The sequence below is a fragment of the Carlito syrichta genome, unplaced genomic scaffold, assembly GCF_000164805.1.
Source record: "Carlito syrichta isolate Samal-C Ts95f unplaced genomic scaffold, Tarsius_syrichta-2.0.1 Scaffold56974, whole genome shotgun sequence".
NCBI lineage: Eukaryota > Metazoa > Chordata > Mammalia > Primates > Tarsiidae > Carlito > Carlito syrichta.
The window spans coordinates 463,138-489,002 of NW_007001070.1; the positions used below are offsets into that span (position 1 = coordinate 463,138).

Genomic DNA, 25,865 nt, shown 5'->3' on the forward strand with positions numbered 1-25,865 from the left:
CCAGCCTGGGTGACAGAGTGAGACTTCAACTCAAAAAAAAAAAATTAAATTTTTTTTTTAAAAAAGGAGAAAGAGCCTTTGTCTTCATGCTTAAAATCTAGCAGTTGGAGCTCACTGCATGTCAATGGATTTAAAACACTCTCTTTACTTTGTGGCTCTCTGTATTCCAGAAGAGAATGGTTGGTAAAGATAGCAGCACTAGAAAGCTCTAAAAAATAATACTGCCAACTCAGAGGACACCAACTCAGAGGCGAGGCCCGGCCACCGTGGCCATGCGATGGTGACAGGAGCATGGCTGAGATGCACGGGCCCCTCGCCCTCACACCTCCCGCCCCCTCACAGCTTCCTCAGCCGAGGCTGCTCTGCAGCGGCCGCAGCACGCGTGGCCCACCCTCGTCTCTCTTCGCCACCCCGGTCCCGGCATTGCCCAGAGGCTGCTGCACTCGGGGATCATGACCCAAGTGGCAATGTCTACCCTGCCCGTTGAAGATGATGAGTCCTCAGAGAGACGTTTCTCATGTCTGCTCTTGAGTCCATGTGTAAAGAACTGGCCAAGTCTAAGGCAAAAGTGGCCTGCATTGCAGTGTATGAAACGGATGTGTTTGTTGTTGGAACCGAAAGAGGACATGCTTTTGTCAATACCAGAAAGGATTTTCAAAAAGATTTTGTAAAATACTGTGTTGAAGAAGAAGAAAAGGCTGCAGAGATGCGTAAAATGAAATCTACAACTCAGGGGAATCAAATGAGTGTAGATGCTGTAGAAATTGAAACACTCAGAAAAACAGTTGAGGACTATTTCTGCTTTTGCTATGGGAAAGCTTTAAGCAAATCTGAAAGGACTTCGGCGCCAGTAACAACTTCACACCCGGCCAGAACCAAGAGATTTATTAAAAGGGGTAGTTACAGGAAGGGACTGTGACCGAGGAAGACAAGAGAGAGAGACTGCAGGGAGAGGGCTGTATTTATTAGCCTGACAGCAGCCAGAAGGGGCAGCGCTATATTTTATTGGAGGAGCGGCCTGGGAGCAGGGTGAGCAGATGCCATGTTGCAGGCCCATTGAACGTATAACAAAGTTAGCTACATTATGGAAAATGATTGGACGCATGCTAGGGGAACTATGCTGAAGAAGCCGGAACCTAGGGCCTTTGTTGTCTAGTGTGGTTTTACCTTGTTCGGAGCCATTTTGGGAGGTGTCGCTCTGGCTGTTTCCTGAACCCTTCATTCCCACCTTTTCTGTTTATTTGGGAGAGGGGCATCATTACTCCTTCTGGCTGCTTCCTGCTGTATGTGGGCATTGCGGGATGAGGTGGAGGAAGGACACAGAACCAGCCAGAATAGGGTCCAGAGGTAGGCACTGAAGGTGAAGATTTTTGAAGGCAAGAGTTTCATGAAAGTTTTTTGTAGATGTAGAAAAAACTTGTTCCGGCCAATCCTCCAGTGGGCACGAGGGCGGTACTAACCAGCTGTCTTGGAGTAGACTGTGGAGGTAGATAGAGAACCTGGAAGAGAGCATATCTAAAGAGGAAAAATTAGATGAGAAGTTTGGTTGTTATAGCTCCGGATTTTCTACTGGAACAGGTTGGTAGCTATTAAGTAAGGAGCTATTAAGTAAGTAAGTAACAGGAGGTTAAGGCTTTGATTAAAAAAATTTGAGACAGTGGTTTTTATGTAAGTAAGGAGATATTTGATGATGCATGGTCCTAGGGTTACAGCCAGTAGGAGGAGGATTACTGGGCCGGCTACTGCCGAAACTAGAGTGGTAAGCCGGGGGGCCATGAGAAGAGGGTTTGATACCAGTTTCCATAGGCTTGATTTTGTGACTCTCGATGTTCTATATTGTCTCTTACTTGAGCGAGAGTTTCTCTTATTATCCCTGATTTGTTGGCATAAAAACAGCAGGCTTCTCCCAGGGTTATACATAGCCCTCCTTGTTTTAAGAAAAGGAGGTCTAGGCCTTGTCTATTTTGTAATACTACCTCAGTGATAGGGTCAAGCTGTTGTTCTAATTGAGACACACTCGATTCTAGTAGGCGTAGATCAGTGTCAATTTGAGTGCTGAGCTGTTTAAGATTTTGGTCACCCAGAACCAAAGAGGTCGTTCCTATGGCTGTAGCTCCACAAATGCCTAGTCCCATTAGTAAAGGGACTAACAGTTCCCGTTTTGAGCGGTTGGTGTTAAAGAGTTTGAGGTGTTGTCTGCCTTCCGTTCCTTTGTAAATGTATACCTGGGGTAGGATGTGGACCAAGATGCACAGTTCTTTTGTGTCACTGAGATGCTGTAAGCTGATGCATGGGGTGATCCCTTGGGTGCAGCCAAACCACGTAGTAGGGTGGACCACGGCAAATCGGGGGATGGTTTGATTATGGAAGATGGTGATGTTAATATGAGAAGTGTTGTTGCAGGACGATTGAAGGGGTGATGTAGCTATAGGAAACTTTGAGGAGAAGAGACACGTTCCTTGTCCTTGGAAGTCATCTAGTGTGAGTGAGGGATGAGTGCCCTGGGGACATAATTGCTGATCTTGTATCGCAGTGAGGGTAAGTATTTTTATGTTAGTTTCTGCATTGCCCACTGAAGAAACTGCCCCAACTCCCATGTAATATGGAGGTCGTGGGTTCAGGCATAACCAGCAATCTTTTGCCAAAGAGGGGCGGGTTATATTAAGTAGATGGTGTACCACCATTAGTAAGTGAAGGAACTGATCAGATGGTAAGGGGATGGGGGGGTTTTTAGGGTGGGCGATACGATTGTCACCCCTTTTGGGGTGAGAGGGGAAGAAGTTATGAGTTGGATTTTTGAGCCCGTGGGTATGGGTTTGTGTAGGATTACTTTGCGCAGTGATCCCATGGGATTGGGTGTGCATGGAATAGGCTTTCATTGGACGGTAAGTAGCATACCTGGATTTGTTCCAGGAGTGTACAGTCGAAGGCCCCACGTTTTGCCAGTGTCCCATGCCTTTGGAAGGCTAAAAGCGTCCCACAGAGTAATGATAAGTTGTAGTGGATTACAGGTTTTGGGTTGTATACAGGGAGAAGTGGAAGGCAGTCTTGTAATTGATATGTAAGGGTCAGAGTTGCCTTTCCATGGAGCTATGGTTTCGCGTCCCCAGGTAGCGCAATGAAACTGCTGGGGTTTGTGTTGTTCCCCCGTGTCAGGGCAGATATAGAATTTGACGTTTTTAAGTTGAATTTCGTCTTCCAGGCTGCCATAACTACATCCCCATCCTCTGGTGGAGGAGCCTCCCCATCCCTCTGGGACGATGGACAGGCTGGGACATAATTTGCAGAGATCAAAGTTAAATACCAGCTGCCCGTGTCCGAGGTATGTGGAGACTACAGTTTGTGTAGAGGCATTTATTATTTCCCAAGAAAAGTTACCCGGTACATAATATGGGTGAGGTTGGTAAGTTTGAGTTTATGGAAGGATCAGAAAGAAGAGGGTAGTGATTTTGAAGGTAAGACCAGGGGTTATTTTGGTAGCTAAAGAAGGCATTTGATAAGGACAAAGCTTGTGACGATTAGGAGATAGGTAACGGCCAACAGAATTTTTGCCACAGATGACCAGCTTGTGGGTGCTGAGTAGATGAGTAATATAGTAAGTAGGATGGTGATCAGGCCAAGAAAGGAGAGGGGCCAAGGGTTACAGGTTTCCTGTGTTGTATCCAGGATGTTGGTTTGGATTTGGGTTGGGATGAGTGGTGAGTCGAGACAGGCGAAGTTTAAGTGGTTGGTCTGGAACCTTGGAGCAGGTATACCTGTAAGTAGGTGGACAAATATTATAGGTGAGACGTGAGGAAGGAGGGGTAGCAGGTTTTAAACGGGAGATGTGAATTCATGGGGTGACCTGACATTGGCCCGTGATAAGTTTTTAGGTCATGGGAGTTGACAAAATTACCTGAAGAGGTTCGGACCACTTTGGGTTTAAAAGAGACCTTGTCTCTGGGTCAGAAAGATAGACCCATTGTCCCAGGAGAAGGGGAGGTGGGATTTGACTGCTGGGTGAAACAGGTAAGAGAAGATTTTGATATTCCCAAATATGGGAATGAATGAAAGACAAGAGGGGGTAAAACATGTGAGTGGGTGCCAGGGTGGTTGAGGTGGAAATTCCTGGAGGCAGTGCTGGACGGCCATATATTACTTCAAAAGGTGAGAGTTGGGATGGTTTTTTTGGGAGGACTCATAAGCAGAAGAGGGCTAGAGGAAGGAGGGCGGTCCAGTTCTGATGGAGTTCGTGGGATAATTTGGTGAGGAAGTCTTTAAGGGTCCGATTGGTTCGCTCTACTTTTCCAGATGACTGTGGGTGGTATGAAATGTGAAAATGCCAATTAATGTGGAGGTCAGTTGTTAGAGACTGTACCGCCCGTGAAGTGAACTTGGGTCCATTATCAGATTGTAGGAATGTGGGGACACTGAACCTGGGAATGATATGGCTAGCAAGGATAGTCTCTTCTGTTGCTGCTCATTTATTTGAAGTCAGGAATGCTTCTACCCACCCAGAAAAGGTATCAATGAAGACAAGGAGGTATTTAAGGTTGTGGACTGGGCGCATGACAGTGAAGTCGACCTGCCAGTCTGCTCCTAGGAGTTGTCCCTGAGCCTGATGAGTAGGAAAGGTCCCTGGTTTTAAAGGGGTGTTGGGGTTGGTTTGCTGGCAGATGGAACATTGTGAGGTAATAGTTTTTATAAGTTTCTTATGTTGGGGGTTGAGAGTGTAAAAATCTGTTAGGAAAGACGTCAGCATGGAGGGATTGGTGTGGAAGATTGAGTATAGGTATGGGATAAGGTCTGAAATGGAGGGGGAAGTTGAGGGTAGAGAATCAGTGGGGAGTGTGTGGTTTGGATTAAGGCGAGCAACAGTCGCCAAAATGGGGACAGATTTTAAAGCTGCTTGCCAGGCTGCATTGTCCGCCCTAGAGTTTCCCTGAGTGATGGGTGAGGAATCAGGCTGGTGGGCCTTGCAGTGAGAAATGCCAATGCTAGTGGGAAGCAAGGAGGCAGCGAGGAGGTTAGAAATTAGCTTAGCATTAACCACTGCTGATCCCATGGTGGTAAATAGCCCCCTTTCCTTCCAAATGGCCAAGTGGGAGAGGAGAATATGGAAAACGTATTTGGAATCAGTGTAAAGAGAGAGAGAGTGTCCAGCCACTAACTGAAACGCTTGAGTGGTGGCTATAAGTTCTGCCTGTTGGTTGGTGGTGCCTGGTGGGAGAGGTTTTGCCTCAATGATCTCTGTAACTGAGGTGATAGTGTATCCGGCAACTTGGGACCCATTGTGGAGGAAGGAGCTGCCATCAGTAAACCAGATATAGGAGGGGGAGGATAAGGGACCCTCCTGGATATGAACTGGACAAGGAAGGAGGGCCTCTACTGTTTCTACACAGTCATGGGTTAGTGGGGATGTGGAAGAGGGGAGCAGCATGGCCGGGTTTAGGGGTGCACAAATTTGAAAGGATATGGAGGGATCTTGTAGAAAGAAGACAAGGAGCGATAGGACTTGACCAGGGGGTAGCGTTTGAAGGCCTTTGTAGCTTAGGAGGTGTTGTAGATGGTGGGGGGAGGTCACGGTAACAAGGGCTCCGAAGGTGAGTTTTTTTGATTCACGCACCAGCATATGGGTAGTGGACAGTGCTCACAGACAGGGGCCCAGTCCTGAATGGTGTGGTCCAACTGCTTTGAGAGGTAAGCCACTGGGGTGAACGTCTGTCCACAAAGTTACCCTAGGACTCCCAAGGCCACTCCTTTGTTTTTGTGGACATATAAGATGAAAGGTCAGTGTATATCTGGCAGATGGAGAGCGGGGGCCCTCAAGAGGGCTTGGTGAAGGGCAATAAAAGGTTGTTTGACGGAGGAGGGCGTTAGGAGTGGTTCACTGGGGTTTCCCTTTATGAGAGTATAGAGTGGCTTTGCAAGTAGGGCAAAGTTGGGAATCCATGCCCGAAAGTACTCAGCCAGCCCCAAAAATGATTGGATTTCCTCTTTAGTCTTGGGTATATGTAGGGATTGGATTAGGCCTTTTCGGTCTGTTGTTATGGCCTTTTGTTGGTGTGAGATGGCTACCTCCAGATATGTGACATGTGTGGCAGACAGTTGGACCTTTTGAGGGGATACTCGATACCCCTTTTTTGCTAGAAAGTTAAGGGTAAGTGCAGTGTCCATTTGAGAGTCAGTTAAAGAAGGGCTACACAAAAGGAGGTCGTCCACATTTTGAATAAGGGTGGATTCGGCAAGTGAGAGGGATTTGAGATCAGTTGCTAGAGTTTGACCAAAGAGATAGGGGCTGTCTTGAAACCCTTGTGGCAGGACTGTCCGAGTGAGTTGCTATGAGTGTCGAGATACTGCATCAGTCCACATGAACGCGAAGATGTTTTGTGAGTCTGCTGCAAAAGGAATGGTGAAGAATGCATCTTTAAGGTCAAGGACCAAGAAGTGAGTGGCGGTTGGAGGAATTGAAGATAAGATGGTATAGGGATTAGGGACAAGCGAATGGATGGGGAAGACAGTGGCCTTAATGAGCCTTAGATCCTGCACTAAGTGGTAAGTGCCATTTGGTTTTTGTACCACTAAAATGGGGGTGTTGAATGGGGAGTTAGTGGAGCATAGATACCCCTTTTGTAACAAAGAATTAATAACAGGTTGGAGTCCTAGAAGACTGGAGGTAGGAAGAGAGTATTGTCGTTGATTAGGATGAGCGGAAGGATTTTTAAGCTGAATGTGGACTGGGGGGCAGTGTACTAGGGAGGGGGAGTTTACGTCCCATACTTGAGGATTTACTATTGAAGAGGGCAAAGGAGGAAGGGAGTCGGAGTTATCGGTAGTTAGAAGGGCCAAGAATGGGGTTGCCGGAGAAGAGTTGTTGAGGGCTGCACTCGGGTTAAAAGTAATGGATGCCTGAAACTTGGCCAAGATGTCTCTGCCCATAAGAGGTACGGGACACTGAGGCATTACCAAAAAGGAATGAGTGAAGGGAACGTTTACAAAGATGCATGTAACCGTAGGAGTTATGCGTGGAAGGATGTACTGGCCCCCTACCCCAACTATAGGGGACTTAGACGGGGAAGTTGGGCCCCAAAATTCCCGTATGGCAGAAAGGGTGGCTCCAGTATCCAGGAGGAAATGGATGGGGCACCTGTCAACCATTATAGTGACCCTGGATTCCCGACGATTTGAGATTAGTGTTGGGCAGGGAGACCCCAGGTCCCGTCATTCTAAGGTTGCTGCCATGCCTAACAGGTCTAGAGCGGGACGGGGGGTTGACTCAGTCCCTCCTTGAGGACCAGGGCAGTCCACTGCACAATGTCCCGCCTGTCCACATTTGGGACATGGTTTTTGGGGTACTCCAGGGTTGGGGCACCCTCATGCCTAATGTCCTGATTGCCCACACTTGAAACAGGGTCCCGGTGGTTGTCGCTGGTTTTGGGTGTTGCCACCACCTCGGGTGACACCGGAGTTGACCTTGGTTCTGTGGAGGGCCTGGGCCAGCATTTGATATTTTTGCCTTTTTGTCCCAGTTATGAAGCACCTTAAAGACGGCTGTGAGAGCATCATGTTGGGGAGTGAGGGGGCCTCTATCAAGCTTTTTTAGCTTTGCCCTAATGTCTGGATAGCTTTGGGAGAAAAAAATACATCATTAGGAGTTGCCGGCCATCAGGGGTCTCAGGGTCTATGTTAGCAAATTGTTGGAGCGCCCTGGTGAGCCAGCTGAGGAAGTTGGAGGGGTTTTCCTCCTTTTCCTGAATGACTTTCTGGAGTTTTTCAAGGTTAACTGTCTTTTATGCAGCCCTGCACAACCCAGAAAGGAGGCAAGTAGAAAGACGATCCCTAGCTTCGATACCAGCAGAGGAGTTGTAATCCCAGCCTGGGTCTTAGTCTGGGACCGCCACTGCCCCAAGAGGGTGAGCAGGGGTGGTTTGATGAACTTTGTCTGCATATGTTCTAGCTTGTTCCCAAACTCTTCTATGTTCCTCTGGAAGTAGGGTGTTGGAGAAGATAAGATAGATATCATAAAAGGTGAGGCTATAGGACTGGATGAGGTATTGAAACTCTTTAATGTAGGTGGCAGGGTTAGTTGTATATGATCCGAGACATTTTTCTATTTGTGAGAGGTCTGAGATAGAGAAGGGGACATGTTCCCGAACCATACCCTCCGCCCCCACCACCTCGCAAAGTGGGGCTAGGAAGGTCAGTGCAACCTTGGATAGGGTTACCGGGGGGCTTCACGGAGGAGTCGTTGGAAGGGGAGGGTATAAGGATCAAGCTGCCGGAGTAGAGGTGGGTGTAGCTGAAGAGGAGGGTGGGGGCAAGGGAGCCTGGAGCTGACTGTAAGGGGAGGTTCGTTCACCGGGTCAAAATCTGAGACAGGGGAGGAGGGAGTAGGAGTAGGAGTGGGACTTGCAGTGCCTGCAGTGGGGGAAGCGGGAGCTGGAGGAGGAGGCATGGACGCCTGTGGAACAGTGGAAGGGAGGGAAGCTGTGGAGGAGGCAGCGGATGCCAGCCTGAATTGGGGGTGGAGGCTGGAGGGATTACAGTGGAGGCAAAGGTGGGGATGTTCACAGAGGAGAGAAAAGGACTGAACATAGGGAATCTCTACCCACCGTTTTGAGCGCTCACAGAAATTGTATAAGTCCCATATAATATCGGGATTTAGGAACCCCTGAAGGGGCCACTGATTTTGGTTGTCTAAGGGATATGTAGGCCAGTCCTGTGTGCAAAGGTGAATTAGGCGTTTGGGTTTGATATCGGGGGTGAGTGAAAGTGTGTTGAGGTTGTTTAAGAGGCATTTAAGGGGTGAATCAGCCGGCAGGGATGACGAGCCTTCCATGGTGGGACAGGTGGACTAAGTGAGGCATCCCCCGAAGAGTCGATTGCCCAAGAAGTGTGGTTGTGGCAAAGCCTGTCATCACAGGGGTTTGGCACAACCAGGGTTCTCCTGGAGAACCGAGAGGTCAAGGCACCTTGCGCAAGGAATTTAGGAACAGACTGAAAGCACTTGACCGAGCAGCGGGTGAGAGGGTATTCGAGATTCCTGCTGGTCGACCAGGACATACTGTGGGGCAATAGGCATGGGAACCTCCGAGGTCCGCTATCACCCAACAGATGTGGGAGCCCTCCAGAATCCGCTGTGGGCTAGCAGACGTGGGACCCCTGGAGTCCGCTGCAGCCCGACAGTCGTGGGAGCCCTTAAGGGGGAGGGAGAGAGGAAAAGAGAATAAACTGCTGTGGGTTAGCAGGCATGGGAGTTTTTAGGATTTGAGAAAGATAAAGAAGAAGAGAAAGCCTTTAGCTGCAGCCTGGCAGCCGTGGGAGTTTTCAGGGTTTGAGATAGATAAAGGAGAAGAGGAAGCTTTCAGGGTCTGCTGTGGCCATGAAGGCCAAGGCGGGGTGCATTCCCCCTTGCCTGGGGGCCGGAGGGTCTGCTGGACTATCAACGGTCAGTTTCCCCCAGTGGTCCCGGGCAAGTTTTAAGCTTCCATGTCTGGGGAACTTACCTATCCAACAATCGCTGGTGGATGCAGCTCACACATTCAAAACAGTGGGGAAGGTCCGGGAGGGCTGGAGTGGCCACCGGCGCCGGGTCAGGGATCCCGCCTACGAAGATAGACCCGCATAAGGGCGGGAGAGCACCTGATCCGAGTCACGGCACCAATGAAAGGACTTCGGCGCCAGTAACGACTCCACACTCGGCTGGAACCAAGAGATTTATTAAAAGGGGCAGTTACAGGAAGGGACTGTAACCGAGGAAGAGCAAGAGAGAGAGACTGCAGGGAGAGGGCTGTATTTATTAGCCTGACAGTGGCCAGAAGGGGCAGCGCTAGGTTTTATTGGAGGAGCAGCCTGGGAGCAGGGTGGGCAGACATCGTATTGCAGGCCCATTGGACATCTAACAAAGCTAGCTACATTATGGAAAATGATTGGACGCACTAGGGGAACCATGCTGAAGAAGCCAGAACCTAGGGCCTTTGCTGTCTAGTGTGGTTTTACAGTGTTCGGCGCCATTTCAGAAGGCGCCCCTCTGGCTGTTTCCTGCACCCTTCAAAATCCAGTTCCCGTATCATTTGAGAAGATGCTACGAGACCAGTTGGCTGTGATAGTGCAGGGGCTTCCAGAAGGGGTTACCTTTAAACACCCTGAAAATTATGATCTTGCAACCCTGAAACGGATTTTGGAGAACAAAGCAGGGATTTCATTTATCAATAAGAGACCCTTCCTAGAGCCAAAGAAGCATCTAGGTGGTTGCGTGATGGTAACCGCTGCTGACAGGTCAATATTGTCTCCACATGGAAGTTGTGGCCCCGTCAAAGTGAAAACTGAGCCCACAGAAGATTCTGGCATTTCCCTGGAAATGGCAGCTGTGACAGTAAAGGAAGAGTCAGAAGATCCTGATTATTATCAATATAACATTCAAGGAAGCCATCATTCTTCAGAGGGCAATGAAGGAACAGAAATGGAAGTACCAGCAGAAGATGATGATTATTCTTCACCTTCTAAGAGACCAAAGACCAATGAGCCGCCACAGCCACCAGTTATGGAAACTGCCAATGCTGGAAAGCAAAAAATGAGAGAGTTCAACTTTGAGAAATGGAATGCTCGAATCACTGATCTATGTAAACAAGTCGAAGAATTGTTTGAATGAAAATATGCTCAAGCTATAAAAGCCAAAGGCCCGGTGATGATCCCATACCCTCTTTTCCAGTCTCATGTTGAAGATCTTTATGTAGAAGGACTTCCTGAAGGGATTCCTTTTAGAAGGCCATCTACTTATGGCATTTCTTACCTTGAAAGGATATTACTTGTGAAGAAAAGGATTCGTTTTGTGATTAAGAAACATGAACTTCTGAATTCAACACGTGAAGACTTATAGCTTCCCAGTTACCCTATGTGATTGCCAATATTCTCACTATTTATAAATGCCGAACTTGAAGTTCAGGGGTTCCCTAACTCACACAGCAAGAAAATCATAGAGTCAGGACTTGATGCTAGCTCTATCTGGCCACAAAGCTCTGGGCTCACCAGTGCCCCACTGCCTTTTCTATTAGAGGTTATGGACCATGTTGTGTGTGCCAAGGGTTAGATATGCTACCCCATTTCTGCATGGGTAAAAAGAATTTGTCAAGCAAAAAAGTAAAGTATCACCTACTGACCTATGAAAGAGACTAGCAATAAAGGGAGACCCTTTGTAAAATAAAGCCATCTAACATCTAATCCAGAAGGACACAGGCTTTACATGGTAATGGAATTAGAGATTATATGAACACTAAGCATGCTTTTACTCTCTGAGCCTTTTCAGTATCAAAGAGTATGGAAGACACGTAGCGTATTTGGAACACTGCAGACTTAGTGGTATCAATACAAATCTGGGTTGGCCAAGACATTTTTATTGGTCCTAGAACTTGAAGCCATCCTGACATTTCATTTCTTGTTTTGCTGACCCTTTATTGTATACTCTTTGTCAGGTACTGTTAAGTAAAGGGGTTGGCATGGAGTCTTTGCCCTCAGAGAGCATGTCGGGTAATGCGGGAAATATTTTACAAAATATTTGGCATGGGATTTGATGAATGTGTCAGACATGTAAGGAAGTACATTGATAACACACAGGAAAATGGAATCATCTCTTTAAATGGATTCAAGGTAGTTTTTGGTGGAGTTGTTAGAATGGAATTTTAAAGAGTGAAAGCACTACCAGAAGTTGCCAAGAATATTCAAAACAGAAGAAACAATATAAGAAAGACAAGATGGCATGAAAAATGGAGGCATTCCTAAAGAAGTCTAAGTAGCTCCTTTTCTGCACAATCAATACAAGAGGCATAAAGAAGAACATTGGGGAATGAGGTAGAGAGGTAGGTGAAACCAAGCTGTCTTTCACAAAGCTCCTAAGAAGTACTTTTTAACCTGACTTGAAAAAAAAATTCATCGAGGGCCTTAAAAATTCCATGTGCTCATTACTATAACATACTGTCAAAAGAAGATACATATTGAAAAGGCTCAGGTAGAAACACAAATTGTGTAATTAGATGTAGTTAGGACAAAAGCAAGTCCCAGCAGTTCTTGGGACTCAGGAATATGTGCATATTTAGAGCATAAGAGTCACAAAAGCTGAAGATGCTACCCCCTGGGACATCAACACTGACTCTACAAGGGTTCAAACAAACAACAACCAAAAAAAAAAAAATGCTGAGCTTTGACTTCACCATCCCTGGTTCCTGCTACAACCAAACAGCTAAACACAGTCCATTGTATGTCCATTGTATGTCCATTGTAACTCCACAAGCCTTGATTGAGCCATGCGTCAGGTCTTGTTTCAGGTTCTGGGAATAAAATAGTATACAGAAAAATATTCCTGCCTCATGGGGCATTCATTCTAGTGAGAAGAGATAAAACATCATACAGACAAACAAGAACATCAGGGGATAAGTGTTAACAGAGAAAAAAATGAAACATGGAAAAGGGCTAGAAAGTGTGGGAATGGGTAGAAGGATTGATGCCATTTATAGAAAATATTCAGGAAAGGACCCTCCAAGAAGATGACATTTGCAGGAAGACCCGTGGAAAATAGAAGAATGCACTGTGAAGCTGCCAGGAGGAAGAGCATCAGGGTGGATGGGACAGGGAATCAGTCTGGAGATTTGCGTGGCCAGAAAAATGAGTTCAAGAGGTAGCAGGACCAGTGTAGACAGGACCTCAGAGGAAGGGTGGCCACATAGTCTGGTTTGCCTGGACAGTTTGTATTTGTGGCTATTTTCCAGATAAGATCATTCTTAGGACCCTCTTTCTTTCCCCAAATCATTCTATTTTGAATAATAAATTATATGACCACCTTATTTACAGGTGGCTTTAAGAGCTTTGGCCTTGAATCTGAATATGATGGGAAGGCCTTGGAGGATTCTAAGTGGAGGGGTGTCTTGATCCAATTTATTTTACTACCTTTCTAAAGAATCACTCCAGTTTCTGGGTTGAAGATAGAAACAAGGAGACGAGTGCAAAAACTGTCAAAATAATTCAACCAGGAGAAGAAGATGGCTTGGGCCAGGTTGTTATTGGAAAGACAGAAGTGGCAGAGTCTGATTCTGTTTTGACAGTTGAACTCATAGGATTTGCTGATAGATCAGACGTAGGATACGAAATTATTATGAGAGAAACTCATCTACATTCTAAACGTGTCTCTTGTCTTCTTGGTGCTTATGTTTGGCTTTGCCTTTTTTGAACAGGATCATTTTTGTTTTATTTTTAATTTAAAAGGCATTTCAAATTTACAGAAAAAATGCAAGGTTAGTAAAAAGAATGTCTAAAAAATCCCTCACCCTTTTCCTCTAATAACAGCTCTAAGGTTTTCAGCCTAAATACCTGGAAGTTGCTAACCTATTTCTTGCATAGAAATTGAGAACTCTTATTACCTAAAGGAAAGCTTCCCCAAGTTTGAAAGTTCACAAAAAGTTAGCAATTATTTTTGACTCTTCTGTTCCACCCCCAAGAATCTAGTTCTAAGCATGGAATGGTTTAATAGAAGCAAAAACAGAAATTGTTAGAATCCTAACAGCATTATAGGAGGGAAGAAAATGAAAATGACAGGAATATGCCTCCTTAGGGAGAAAGTTTTATAAATTATGGCATGGTGATAAGATACAAAATAACAGGTCTTCAAGACTAAAATCATTTAGAACTGTGGAAAATTAGATACTTGATAGGTTAAAATAGAACATTAAGAGCAAAATGTATGGTTGCAATATTATAAAAATGTCTATGTGTATGACACACAAAATAAAAAAAATCCCAAAATATTCATTGTGCAAAGATGGTAGACTATTGCATCACCTGATTTTTTAAATGCTAATTTTTCCTTTCTTTTTTTAAATGACAACAGAAAGAGGAGGGGTTTGGCTCAGGGAAAGACTTCCTACATTGGTTCAGTAAGCCAATTCCCTACTTTTCCTCCTTTTAAAACATCTTTCCTCACTCATCTCCTGACCTTGCCAGTTCATGGAATGAGAATGAAGAAACAGGGAATGGAAGAGAGAGGTGGGACACAAAGGAGAAGAAGTGGAAACCATTGATGTCTCCTTTAAAATGTCCCTCACATTCAGGGGAGCACACATTTGCCCTGCTTCCATGGTGCCACCCTCTCCCAAACCACTCTCAGGCTCATGGGTCTCTCCCTGCTTCTCCTACAACTGTCTGCCCACAATTCTTCTCCCAGCCTAACAGCCAAAGTCATTGTTTAAATACATGTCAGATTACATCACTCCTTGTTTTCACCTCCCCTATGCCCTGTGGTTTCCCTTTCTAAACCCCTTAGCGGGCTCTAAAACAGCAGTTCTCTGGCTGTCCCTAATACCATTTCTGGGGTCCATGCACATCACACAAGTTTCTTAATAGCACTGAGCCATCATGTGTCTTTTTCACATTCACTTTCCCACAAATGCACCCACTGAGGCAAAAGATACAAGCAACCAGTTGTCATCTATTCATCTCAGCATTAAGAAGACTTGCAAAAATGCGCAATGTACAACGCCAATGTTCTCACTACGTGTTTTTGGTTTGGGAAAATTGAGTTACTTTTATTAAAAAGCATATTGTTGTTCATTTAAAACAAATGAATAAATAAATATTCTTAACATTGTCAGTTTGATTTCCAATATGGTCAATATTGATAGATGCAATCCCCATAAACAAAAGCTCTTTGGGATACTCAGTAATCTTGAAGAGCACAGCGGGATCCTATGGGTGAAAAGTTTGGAAGCCACTGGTGTAAGAAGAAGGTCTTATATGGTCTGCCCTTGGGTATTTATTCCCTTGGTTTACTATGCTGAGGCTGCCCTGACACTCTTTCTTGCTCGCTCTCGCTCTCTCTAGTATGCCAAGCATCTTCTGTTTTCTACCTCCCCACTTCCTTGGTCCTCTTTCTGCATATCTCACACACTGATCTTTGTGTGGTGGCTTTTTCTCACCATCCAGACATCAACTCAAGTGTCCTCCCCTTGGGTGCCTCTCCTGACTGCTGAATCTTAGGTGTACCTCCATGACTCTCTATCATATGACTCAGTTGTATTTTTATCTTCATAATAACAGGCACCTGAAATAAATCCATATGTTTCTTGTCCGTCTCCTGTGATTAAGTGTGAACAACAGTAAGGAGTCATCTTGTTGGTTTTGCTTTCAACTGGATCCCAGCACCTGGATGAAGGCTCAGCACAGAAACGATGCCTACGACGTATTCGTGGAATGAAAGAAGGAGTTGCATTTCTTCCAGCCTCTGCCCTTCCTCCTCAGAACAGGTCATCCTCACCTCACACATGCATCCCTGAATACCTGCCTTGGCTGACTTCCCAGCCACAGCACCCAATTCGCCAATGGAGCTTGACCACCAAGCTCACGATTCTTCACCCACCTGTAATGTCACCCTATTTTGTGTTGCAACAAATTTGCAGAATGCTTGGCACAACCTGACTCCCTCATCTTGTCCAACTCGACTTCCTCCTGTTCCTCCACACACCTCTCCTCTATGTGGGCCAGCACCTTCAGTCTCCGCAAAGTGCTACGCACGCTCACCACTCTCTCGCCACAGTGGCACCCATGGTCCTCTTTCCCAAGATGATGCTCCACTTGCTCCAATGGTACCCATCCTTCAAGCCCAACTCATGTGAGCTCTTCTGTTGGGCCACTCAGGCCACTCCCAGCATGATAGATGTCCCTTTACTTTGTACCATACGACTTAGCACAAGGATAGGATCTCAGTCTTATCACTTTTGTTAGGGTCTATCTGGAACAAAGATTCTGAGTCTCAGCAGGGAAAGGAAAGCCAGGATTGATTAGTGATGTCTGCCTGGAAGGAGGGAGAAGGATTTAGCTATCGCTAATGGCTTCCTGAGCATCAGTCCATATAATCTCATGTGTCTTTGGCTAATATATTACACCAGTCCCAACATCCAGTCTGTTCTTAGTACAGGGACATGAAATGACTTGAATCCTGAAGTTAGGATACGTTCTGATTGGCTCCTCCAACTCCCTCCTAGCTTTAAGTCAAAGCCCAGCAGAGCCCTCTGATCAGCTTCACCCAACCACTCTTCCACCCCCTCCATACCCACCGACAATGGGAGAAATAATTCTAGACCCCAGGCCTTGGTTGCCTCACTTTTCTTTCCTCCCAGGCCAGACTGGCAGAAATGTCATTTCCAGCTCCACTAGAAATCATATTTGTCCCTTTGATGCCCTAATAGAGATATTCATTTGTGTCTACTCATCACTGAAATGGCCATCTAAATGGCAATGTTTCCAAGACTGAAGTGTGTTTCTACACTCCAACCTTACTATACTTTGTGCCCAGGATAGAACTGAGGTCCAAGTAGGTGCTTAGCATGGGTGGAATAAAAAAAGAGAAGAAGGAAGCTACTTTCTTATGACTTTAAGTTTACAATCCATTTTATCCTAGCACCAAGGGGAGCATGGTGATTCTGGAATAGTCTGTCATCCATAGCAAATTCCATCTGCCATGTTTCCAAACACACTTACGATGCCTTCTAGATTCCTAATAGCAGCAATCACTTTAGCCTGGAGATGTCATTAGAGGTCAAAGCCAGAAATACAAATAATTATTTAAGTGACAAAGTATCAGGAAAGTTCTCTGACTGCTCCGTTAGACCAGAAGTCTGTATCAACCTAATTTTTCTTTTAAATCTGGAAAAACTCAATACCTCGGTGTAAGTTCCATAACCTGACTTTTTGAACCTGACCACTCATTTATCCTGTCTGGATTCAGCTCCCTCATCTGTAAATGCAGAGAGGAGTGGGAGACATGCATTTAAGTCTTCTGCCTGCTTTAAAGTCCATGATTCATCATCTAAATTGATATTTGAAGTATTGAATCTGCAAAATGAAATTATTTCAATTAATATTTAATACAGAAAGTATTTCGTGATGAAGGGCCTCGCTTGAATTTGAAACATTTGGAGGAAGCATTTGGCTATTTTAGAGTGTGTACTTTAATCAGCCTACCTACCTACCCTTTTGGAAAACAGTTTATAATTGCAGAATTGGGGAGATTAGATTTGATCGCAGTCCCAACTGTCACTCATTCTATTCTTTGCCAGTGCAGAATGGCTTTTTACAATTTAACTCTCTCCTCGTTTCAAATGTGGTTTCAAAGCCAGCAGAGTCAGAGCTGCCCCTGCAGTTGGAGATTTTGTTTATCAAATGATTTGACCTTAAATGTCCCTCCATTTGCTCCTGTCAGTATCCCCAGTGTCTGCCTCTGCCTTCTTCAAGCGCTTATAATCAAGCCAGCCTGCATGACCACCCTGCTCTCTCTCTGAAACTTACTCCAAGTGATGCCCTCTCCTGAGCACTCAGGGTGCATGATTTCTCCCGATTGTAACAGGCTACCTTCCTTAGGAAACAAACCCGGGATGCTCCAGTCTTCTCTTCTAAAAGATAAGCCGATCACATGACACTTTCTTGAAGGTATCATGCCTGTATCCTCTTGCAGTTTCCTCTGCCCAAAACACTTCCCAATGGCTGGCATTGTTAAATTCTTGTCTCTCAATTGCAGCCCACATGTTCCTGTCTCCATGAGGCCTTCACTGGTCCCCACCTCTCCCACAACTGCCATCCACCTTGATGACCTGATACGCTTCCAAAATAATACACTTTAGCAATGACATCATGCCTGAAGTTGCTTCTTCAGTCTCTACCGTCTGTCCTAGAAGAAACCGCAGAAGGTCAGGGACTACGTTTATCTTATTCATCAGCTCACCAGGGTCCTGATAATCTGACACTTGTGCCTGGCACAAGGGGGTCTCAGTAAATACTGCTTGAATGAATGAATAGGAGACAGGAAGGAGAGAAAGAGAGGAGAAGAGACAGAGAATGAGTGGGTCTTGCATCATCTTACAGAGTCACTTTCCCCTCTGGCTTTGACCACGGCGGCTTTCACAACTACCATGATGTTCCTCGCGGGGGAGGCCAGATGGCATTGTGTGGCAAGACCTCGGTTTAAATTCAAGTCCCGCCCCTTGCTAACTCTGGGACTTGAACAAGTTGTCTGGCCTGGCTAAACCTGACCCTCTCTCTAGAATACACTTTGCAAGGTTACGGGAGGATAAAATGAGATCATGTCTTCAAAGGTGCGTGAGGGCTGCTCAATAAATATTAATGTCTTTCCATCTTCACTCTCCTCAGTTCCCACCTGAGTGTGCCCCTCTCACACTTTGGTCAAGTGTGGACAAACGCATCTCTTCTCGGTTCTCCTCGGCACCTCCGACACAGACTGGCACTTTCCTAACTGCTGAGGGAGAAACAGAAAGGTGATTAAATCCAGTGACACGTGGCTGTATCAAAGTAGCATAGCTTCCTCAGAAGTGGGATTAGCTTCCATGACAGTCACTTCTTTTCAGACTCAGAGGCCCTGCTGCAATCTGAATGGGATCCCAGAGAGAAGGAGATTCTATGGGGCACACTATTTTTCTTTCATTCATCTATCCATGTATTCAGGAACCACTGGTTTTGACCTAATTATCAGGGAATTAGTGCCGACCCCCTAGCCTGTGGAACACGCAGTATTTTATACAAAAGGGAGAAAACACAGCTTGGAGATTTTTAATGACCCAGGAGGAAAGGGAGGGTAAAATTGTGTTGCTCGCATTAGGAAGGTAAGGTCACCAGATTTTCTTTGGAGTGGGGGACGGGAGCAGGAAACCCAGTTAAACTGGAAAAACAGCACTCATTGCTCTTTCTTCCTTTTCTCTTTTTGAAAAAAGCTAAAATCAGGACATTAAATGTCCTGACAAAGTCGATATAAGATGTAAGTCAAAATCATTAAGTACAGGACATGTCCTCTACATACGGAAGGCCGGGTAAACGTATCCCAAAGCAAGTGGCTCATAATTAAAGGGCACGGTCTCCGCTTAACATGGGGTTTGAGAGGAGCTTGGATCGAGGGAGGAGACTTTGACCCACTGCCAGACAAGTCTGATGCAGAGGGCACCAGGGACAGACTGTACAGGAAGCCCGGAGGGAAGTGAGGACAGTGGGAAAGGGTGGTCCCAGGTCCCAGACTTGGAGCTGGCAGGACCAAAGCAGAAGGTCAGCAGGCTGGGAAGAGAAGGGAAAATCTGCGGGACCAGGGGGTGGGGGTGAGGAAGGATCCCAGCTGCCCTGCAAAGGGTGGCATTCAAAATATTTAGCAGCAGGTGGGCAGACACCAAGCTCCCAGAATGGATGCCATCCCAGGGGCTCCAAACTATGCCAGACATTTGATCTTTGCTGCTGGACTTTAGAGAGGCTCAGGAGGTCCTGGAGAGGGTCTAAGGAGCCCGGGTGCCCATGTGGGGGTCATTCAAGGGGATAATGACTGGACCACTTACCCCTGGAGAACAAGTATCTCTACAACCAGTATTGTGATGTCACTGTGCACTCGAGAATATCAGACCCGCCCCAGTCAGTTCCCAGAGACCATCTACCCACAAGGCTCAGGTACGGACTCTGGTACTTATGCTGAGCCCTGCTAGGTGCTTCCTGGGGCTGACTATTAAACATGTGTGGCGGTTAGTTGAGCTGACTTTTGGACAGACATCTGCTATCTCCCAGAACTAAGGGAGAGGCTGGGGTGGGTGCCAGAAAAACGTGCATGAAACTCCCCACCTCATGCATCTCACATGACCTCTCCACTTGGCAGGGATGAAAACATCCTCCTCCTGGCTTAGAAGCTATAAGAGGAAGGAGACTGAGGGAAGTAAACACAATGATCATATCAGAAATCATGGAAAATAACATCCCAGTAGAGGAGTTTAAGCAACATTGTTGGCCACTTGTTTATTCAACATGTATGTGCTCCTAGCTCCTATCCAGTGATCATGAGACAATATTTAAAATAAAAATCAATGCTGGCTCTCATTTCTTGAAGGTTTCCTTTGCACATTTCTGTGCTATGAACTTGACACACATGTCCTCATTTAATCTTCAGAACTTCTCTGCAAGGTGATATTGCCGTGTTCATTTTTACAGAGGAGTTATCAGAGATTCAAATAGTTTAAGTAACCCGCCCCCAAAATGCCCTCCTGGCAAGTGGCAGAGCCAGGACTTGAACCCAGGTTCACCTGACTCCAAAGATCCCATCTCAAAAGAACTTGTCTTCTCACAAGGATGGAAGACTCAGAAAGAAACAGTGTTGAGGGGTGAGGGATTTGGCAGAGGGAACATAGAGCCCTCAAAGGTGACCCCTGGTCCCACCTTGGAGTATCAAGAATAGCTTCCCAGCACACTACAGAGAAGGGGATTTACCTAAGACTCAATCCTGATTGATTGTCAAATCATTCCAAAATAAGTAAGTCAGCAACTACATACACTGACTAATTTCTTTAACTATACCAGAGGCAAAGCCCTTAAGAAATGATTACACCATCGGAGAATTTCAACAAATTGCCAGCAAGACAAGGTAATGGGAAAATGTAAATCTCAATGAACAGCTTAAAAGTATAATAGGGCAGTGGTGAGCTTCCCAATCATTATCATACATCCTGTCAGGGTGACGGATGCCACAGAATATAATTCTGCTGAAATACCATCTGTCTTGTCAAAAAGACAAGTTGTAGTTGCCATCAGGTGGCCGAGTGCTGCCTGACATTCCAAAGGAAAGAAAGTAGATGGTAATTCTTAGGAATAATAAGAATGGCGTCGGCTTCTGAGACATAAATAGTTGCTAAGTGCAGGGCCCATCCTAGAGTGCAGCTCTTGGGTTTGACTGGCTTCCCAGTCACCAGAAGGAGATAGCCTGAAAAGCAGATGGTAAAGGCCGGACATGATGGGCTCTCATGCTGGTAATCCTAGCACTTTGGGAGGCCGAGGCAGGAAGATTGTTTGAGCACAGGAGTTTGAGATCAGCCTAGACAACATAGTGAGACTTGTCTCTACAAAAATAAAAATAAAGAATTAGCTAGGCATGGTGGCCTGCGCCTATAGTCCCAGGTAACTCGGGAGGCTGAGGTGGGAGGATCTTTTGAGACTAGGAGGTTGAGGCTGCGGTGAGCTAAGGTCAAGCCACTGCACTCCAGCCTCATAGACAGAGTGAGACTCCCGACTCAAAAATAAATAACTAAAAATGAAAAACAGATGTAAGCATCTGGCTGCTGTCAGTGACTGTTGGTCAGGAGACAGCAGACTAGAGTACACACCAGGAGGGGTCTCCGATATAGAACTTGTCATTCCAGCTCTCCTGCTAGATGGCAGGGTGATCTCAGGCAATTTCCTTAACCTTCTGGATTCACCCTGCCTCTCTAAAGGTATCCAGTACCAAGGTAATGGAAAAATGTAAATCTCAATGAACAGCTTAAAGTCTTGAGTACCAAGACTTCATCTCTAACACTCTTTCTGTCTCTAAGCCATAAACTCTTCACAAGGCGAAATTCAGGATCAGTGGTAGTCATTCCCCTAAGAGAGAAACTAGGAAAACCCTCAGTCCTTTGCTTTGAGATGGTCCCTTGAAAGTAATCCTTCCTTTGAGGAGACTGATTAATGACAAAGAATGTATTTTCCACTCTTTTCTCACAAACCCAAAAGGACTGGTCAAAACAACATGGCATCCTATATCACCTTCTACCATGTCCCACTTTCCTTAATACTAAATAAAATTATGTAAATAATTTCACCACCAAGTCTGCTCAATAAATATTACTTCTTCCTGCTGTCTCTAAGGGTATTGGGTGTCTGATAGTCAACTGCCTTGTTGGACTTCTCTTTTATAAGTAAAGATTCTCCAATCCCTGGCTAAAATTATAACTGGAAATACGTGGAAATTGTTCCTGACCAGAGATCTCTGCTCAGCTAGAGAGACCGACTGTGCCGATGACTTTCAGAGGCTGGTCAACCGCTGATCTCCTACAAGACTTGCACTCTTCATCCCTTCCTGAGTTCCAAAAGTTTTAAGAAATAGAGCCAAGAGTAAATCTGAAATCTTTCCACAAGTCCCCATCACAACTGATAGAGGCTAGATTGGAGGACATTGTCCATGTGTTATAAGCCGTCTTGGCCTGCTGGCTCCTCCCCCAAAGTAGGCAGACACCCACTTATGCAGAAGTCAGTCCTCCCCCAAGAAGAAGGAGGAACACTGGAGGCATGTTCTCTTTAGTCTAAGAGAAAGGAGAACAGAGCACAGTCAGGAAGATTCAGTGATTGTTTCCAAGTTTACAATCAATCAAAACATTCCATCACCCCAAATATGGAATGGTAAAGATTCTGAGAGGCTAGAACTGCGCCTCCCTCTCAATAAAAACCAGGAGTGGGAAAAATGTCTTCCTCTCGTTTAGGAATGGCAGTCCATCTAGAAAATCACGGGAAAAAAATGTACAGACAAATTAAAAACCAATTGCAGTTACACAAGGAAGGAGGAGTCCAGACAATGGAAACGAAGCCCTGATCACATGGAAGCAGTGAAGATTATACGCTCACCCTTTCAAACTCTGAATTTCTAAACATGTGCCCTTCACATACAAAAAGAAGGAAGTCTCAGGGGAAAGGTCTGGACACTTTGAGGAGTAGGGCTTGGGCGAATTTGCTGTGGCTAGCGAAATGGAGTGTGTCAGACAAAGGGAAATGATGTCCACTGGGTTGATCACTCGGCCAAAAAATTGCTTGACCCAACCCAAGTAGGGTGGCAGCCCCACAGCCCAGAAGGGGACCAGCTTCTAATTACAAGAGCTCTCTGGAGAAGTGCTTCCAACAGTACTTTTGAGTTGTTAGTGGATTGGGTTTCAATTAAGTCGATAAAGCCTCTGGGGTTAACTGTCTACAAGATATTGCTCTACGATTATCATGCGCAGAAAAGTGTTTATTATCAACTTTCTCTTGCTTTGGCTTAATTATTTAAGCACTTGTGATTCAGTAGTGTCTTTCTGCCTCCCCAGAAACCCATCTGAGAAAGGAATTGGCAAGCATTTCACGGGGGCCAGACCATTTCTAATGCACAAGTGAAACAAATGAAAAATGGATTTATTTCTCCATTATAATCGGGAGGAACACAATATATCCAGTCAATCAATGTGCACTTAGCTTAGAACAGTGAGGCCACTGCGTATTGAGTGCTTAGCATGTGTCAGGTTCCAGTTAAGTGCTTTGTGAACATCATCTCATTTAATCTGTATACATTTCTTGCAACGTAAGCACTGATATTCTCATGTTTAGATGCAAACAGATGTCAAGTCAGTAAGAAAAAGAGATGGGATTCAAAGTTAGCTCTTTTGGTGTTATGGGTTGAATTGTGTTCCCTCCCCTGAAAAGAAAAAAATCATATGTTGAAGTCCTATCCTCCAGTACCTCAGAATGTGACCTTATTTAGCAGCAAGTTTATTACAGGTGCCAGATTAAGGTGTGGTCACACTGAGTAGGGTGTATCCCTAAGCCAGTATGACTGGTCTCCTTCTCAAATGGGGAGATTTGGACATAAATGTGTACAAAGAGAGACAGTCACGGGACGATGAAGGTAGAGATCAAGGTGATGCTTCTACAAACCAAGACATGTCAAAGATGGCCGACAAACTACCGGAAGCCAGGAAAAAGGCCTAGAACATTCTTTGTCATAGTCCTCGGAAGGAGCTAGCCCGGCTGACACCTTGCTTGTAGACTTCTATCCTCCAGAACTATGAGACAACATATTTCTGTTGCTGAAGCCACCCAGCTTGTGTATCTTTGTTACAGTAGCCCTAGCAAGCAATGATTGTTAGGTTTCAAAAAGCTATGCCTTGTCTTTCCATGGGGTCACGTGGTCTAGGGGGGCCAAATTGAACCCATCCACCTGTTTGGATGCCCTAGTATCAACCTTTACTGGAGTATTAATTGACATTGTGGGGATTCCTATAACTGTACGTCTCGATGCTGTGGCTTCCTTCCTTGAAACCCCACCCTCCCCTGACTGGGATCCCTGTCCCACCTGCCTAATGCTTCTGAGAAATCCACATTGCTTCGCTCTTTGGGTTAGTGGGCAATGTGTTAGTCATTCAGTCACTTGAAAAATATGATTACTGAGTACTTCTTTGTTCCTACTAGTTTCTCATGGAGCTCACAGCATGATGTCAAGAAAATTGTTACACCTGGAATGATGACAAGTATATTATAAAAGTTACCAACATCCAGACTGATCTTCTGCTTTAAACCTTACTGTGATTTTTTAAAACAATCAATAAGATAGATATTTCAGAATACCAGAAGACAGAGGCCAAATGATTATTAACTTGTTTTCTTTACTCTGTATTCAAGACAATGATAAGCAATATTTGGTAATTATCTATACTGCTTTTGAGAACTCTGTGGGGAGATTTTTGTCTCTTTTCAAATATCCAAGCAGCTCCAAACTTGCTCTTCAGGAATACAAGTTTCCCAAACCAATGCTGTCCTTCCCCCATTAGTAACTAGAAAACAGGACAAAATAGTAAAATAATTGTTTTAAGTTGTTGAGCAGTAGATAGTGCCTAAGTGTGATCTGTGAAGAAAGGAGAAGAACTGAGGTGAGACCCATGCTTGCCCTCATTTTATCTTTTTTTTTTTTGTCAGGGTCTCACTTCGTCACCCAATCCCGGCTGTCACAGTCTCAACCTCCTGGACACAGGCGATCCTCCTGCCTCAGTCTTCTGAATAGCTGGGACCACAGGTGCATGCCATCATACCTGGCTATTTTTTTGATTTATTATAAGGATGAGGTCTCACCATGTTGCCCAGGCTGGTCTCACTCCTGGGCTCAAGCAATCCTTCCATCTTGGCCTCCCAGTATGCTCCCAGGTGTGAGCCACTGCTCCCAGCATCCTCATTTTCGAACTGGGAGCATTTTCCAGAACTGTGTTGTAGGGAGCAGGAGTCACAGCAGAACTAGGCAGCCTTCTTGAGTTAAGGAGACAGAAATCAGAAGTAGAATAAAGCAGGAGAGAAATTTAAAAATATTTTTAACTGAGTAATAAAGAAAATTCAAATGAATTAAGATTTGGGGATGTGTCTGAGGTGACACTTAGAGGGAAATGTGCAGTTTGTAATGCTTACATTGTAAGATAAAATAGGTGTAAAATAAATTATATAAACTTCCACCTTAAGAAGTTAGAAAAAGGCCGGGCGCGATGGTTCACGTCTATAATCCCAGCACTTTGGGAGGCCGAATTGAGAGGATTGCCTGAGCCCATCGGTTTGAGACCAGCCTGGGCCACTTGGTGAGACCCCCCATCTCTATAATAAATCAAAAAATTATCTGGGCATGGTGGCGTGTGCCTGTAGTTCTAACTATTTGGAAGGCTGAGGTGGAAGGATGGCCTGAGCCCAGCAGGTCGAGTCTGTGGTGGCCAAGAATGTGCCACTGCCCTCCATCCTGGGTGACAGAGTGAGACTTCTACTCAAAAAAAAAAGAGTAAATTAAACCCAATATAATTGAATAAAAATGCATTTATAAAATTTTTTAAATGTATTTAGTAAATAAAAAACTCTAATTTTATAACAATGTTTGATACTACTTAGAGAAACTGGAAAGAGCTATAGATTTTTTCAGAAATTATTTGTACTATTTGATTATTAAACACTGTATGTAATTTAATTATATGTTCATCCTTAAACTTTAAATATATATTTATTTGTCCATGCATGTTCATTTCCAACGGCTTACTAAATAGCTTCACTTTCATTTAGTCATCAACATTAATGATGTGCTGACTGTGTGCGACCTTTGCTAGGTGCCAAAAACATGTGTGTCACAAGTATCACTCCTGCCTTCAAATACAGTTTGTTATAACCCACCACAGGGGCAGACAAGGAAATAAAATACTACAATACAGTAAGAGTATGACTAGGTGCGGTTCCCTGGCAGTCTGAGGAGGGGGGAATGATTAAGGCTGGGGAATGTCATGAAGGAGAAA

General features: G+C 45.1%; 1 protein-coding gene across 1 annotated transcript; it reads left to right on the forward strand.

The window, feature by feature from the left end:
• The first annotated feature begins 452 nt into the window (after positions 1–452).
• On the forward strand, positions 453–10,762 carry LOC103251293 (general transcription factor II-I-like). The gene is given in 3 exon segments (XM_021708187.1): positions 453–504; positions 507–836; positions 10,038–10,762. Coding segments are annotated over 3 exon segments (975 nt in total). The 3' UTR covers positions 10,631–10,762.
• The last annotated feature ends 15,103 nt before the right edge of the window (positions 10,763–25,865 follow it).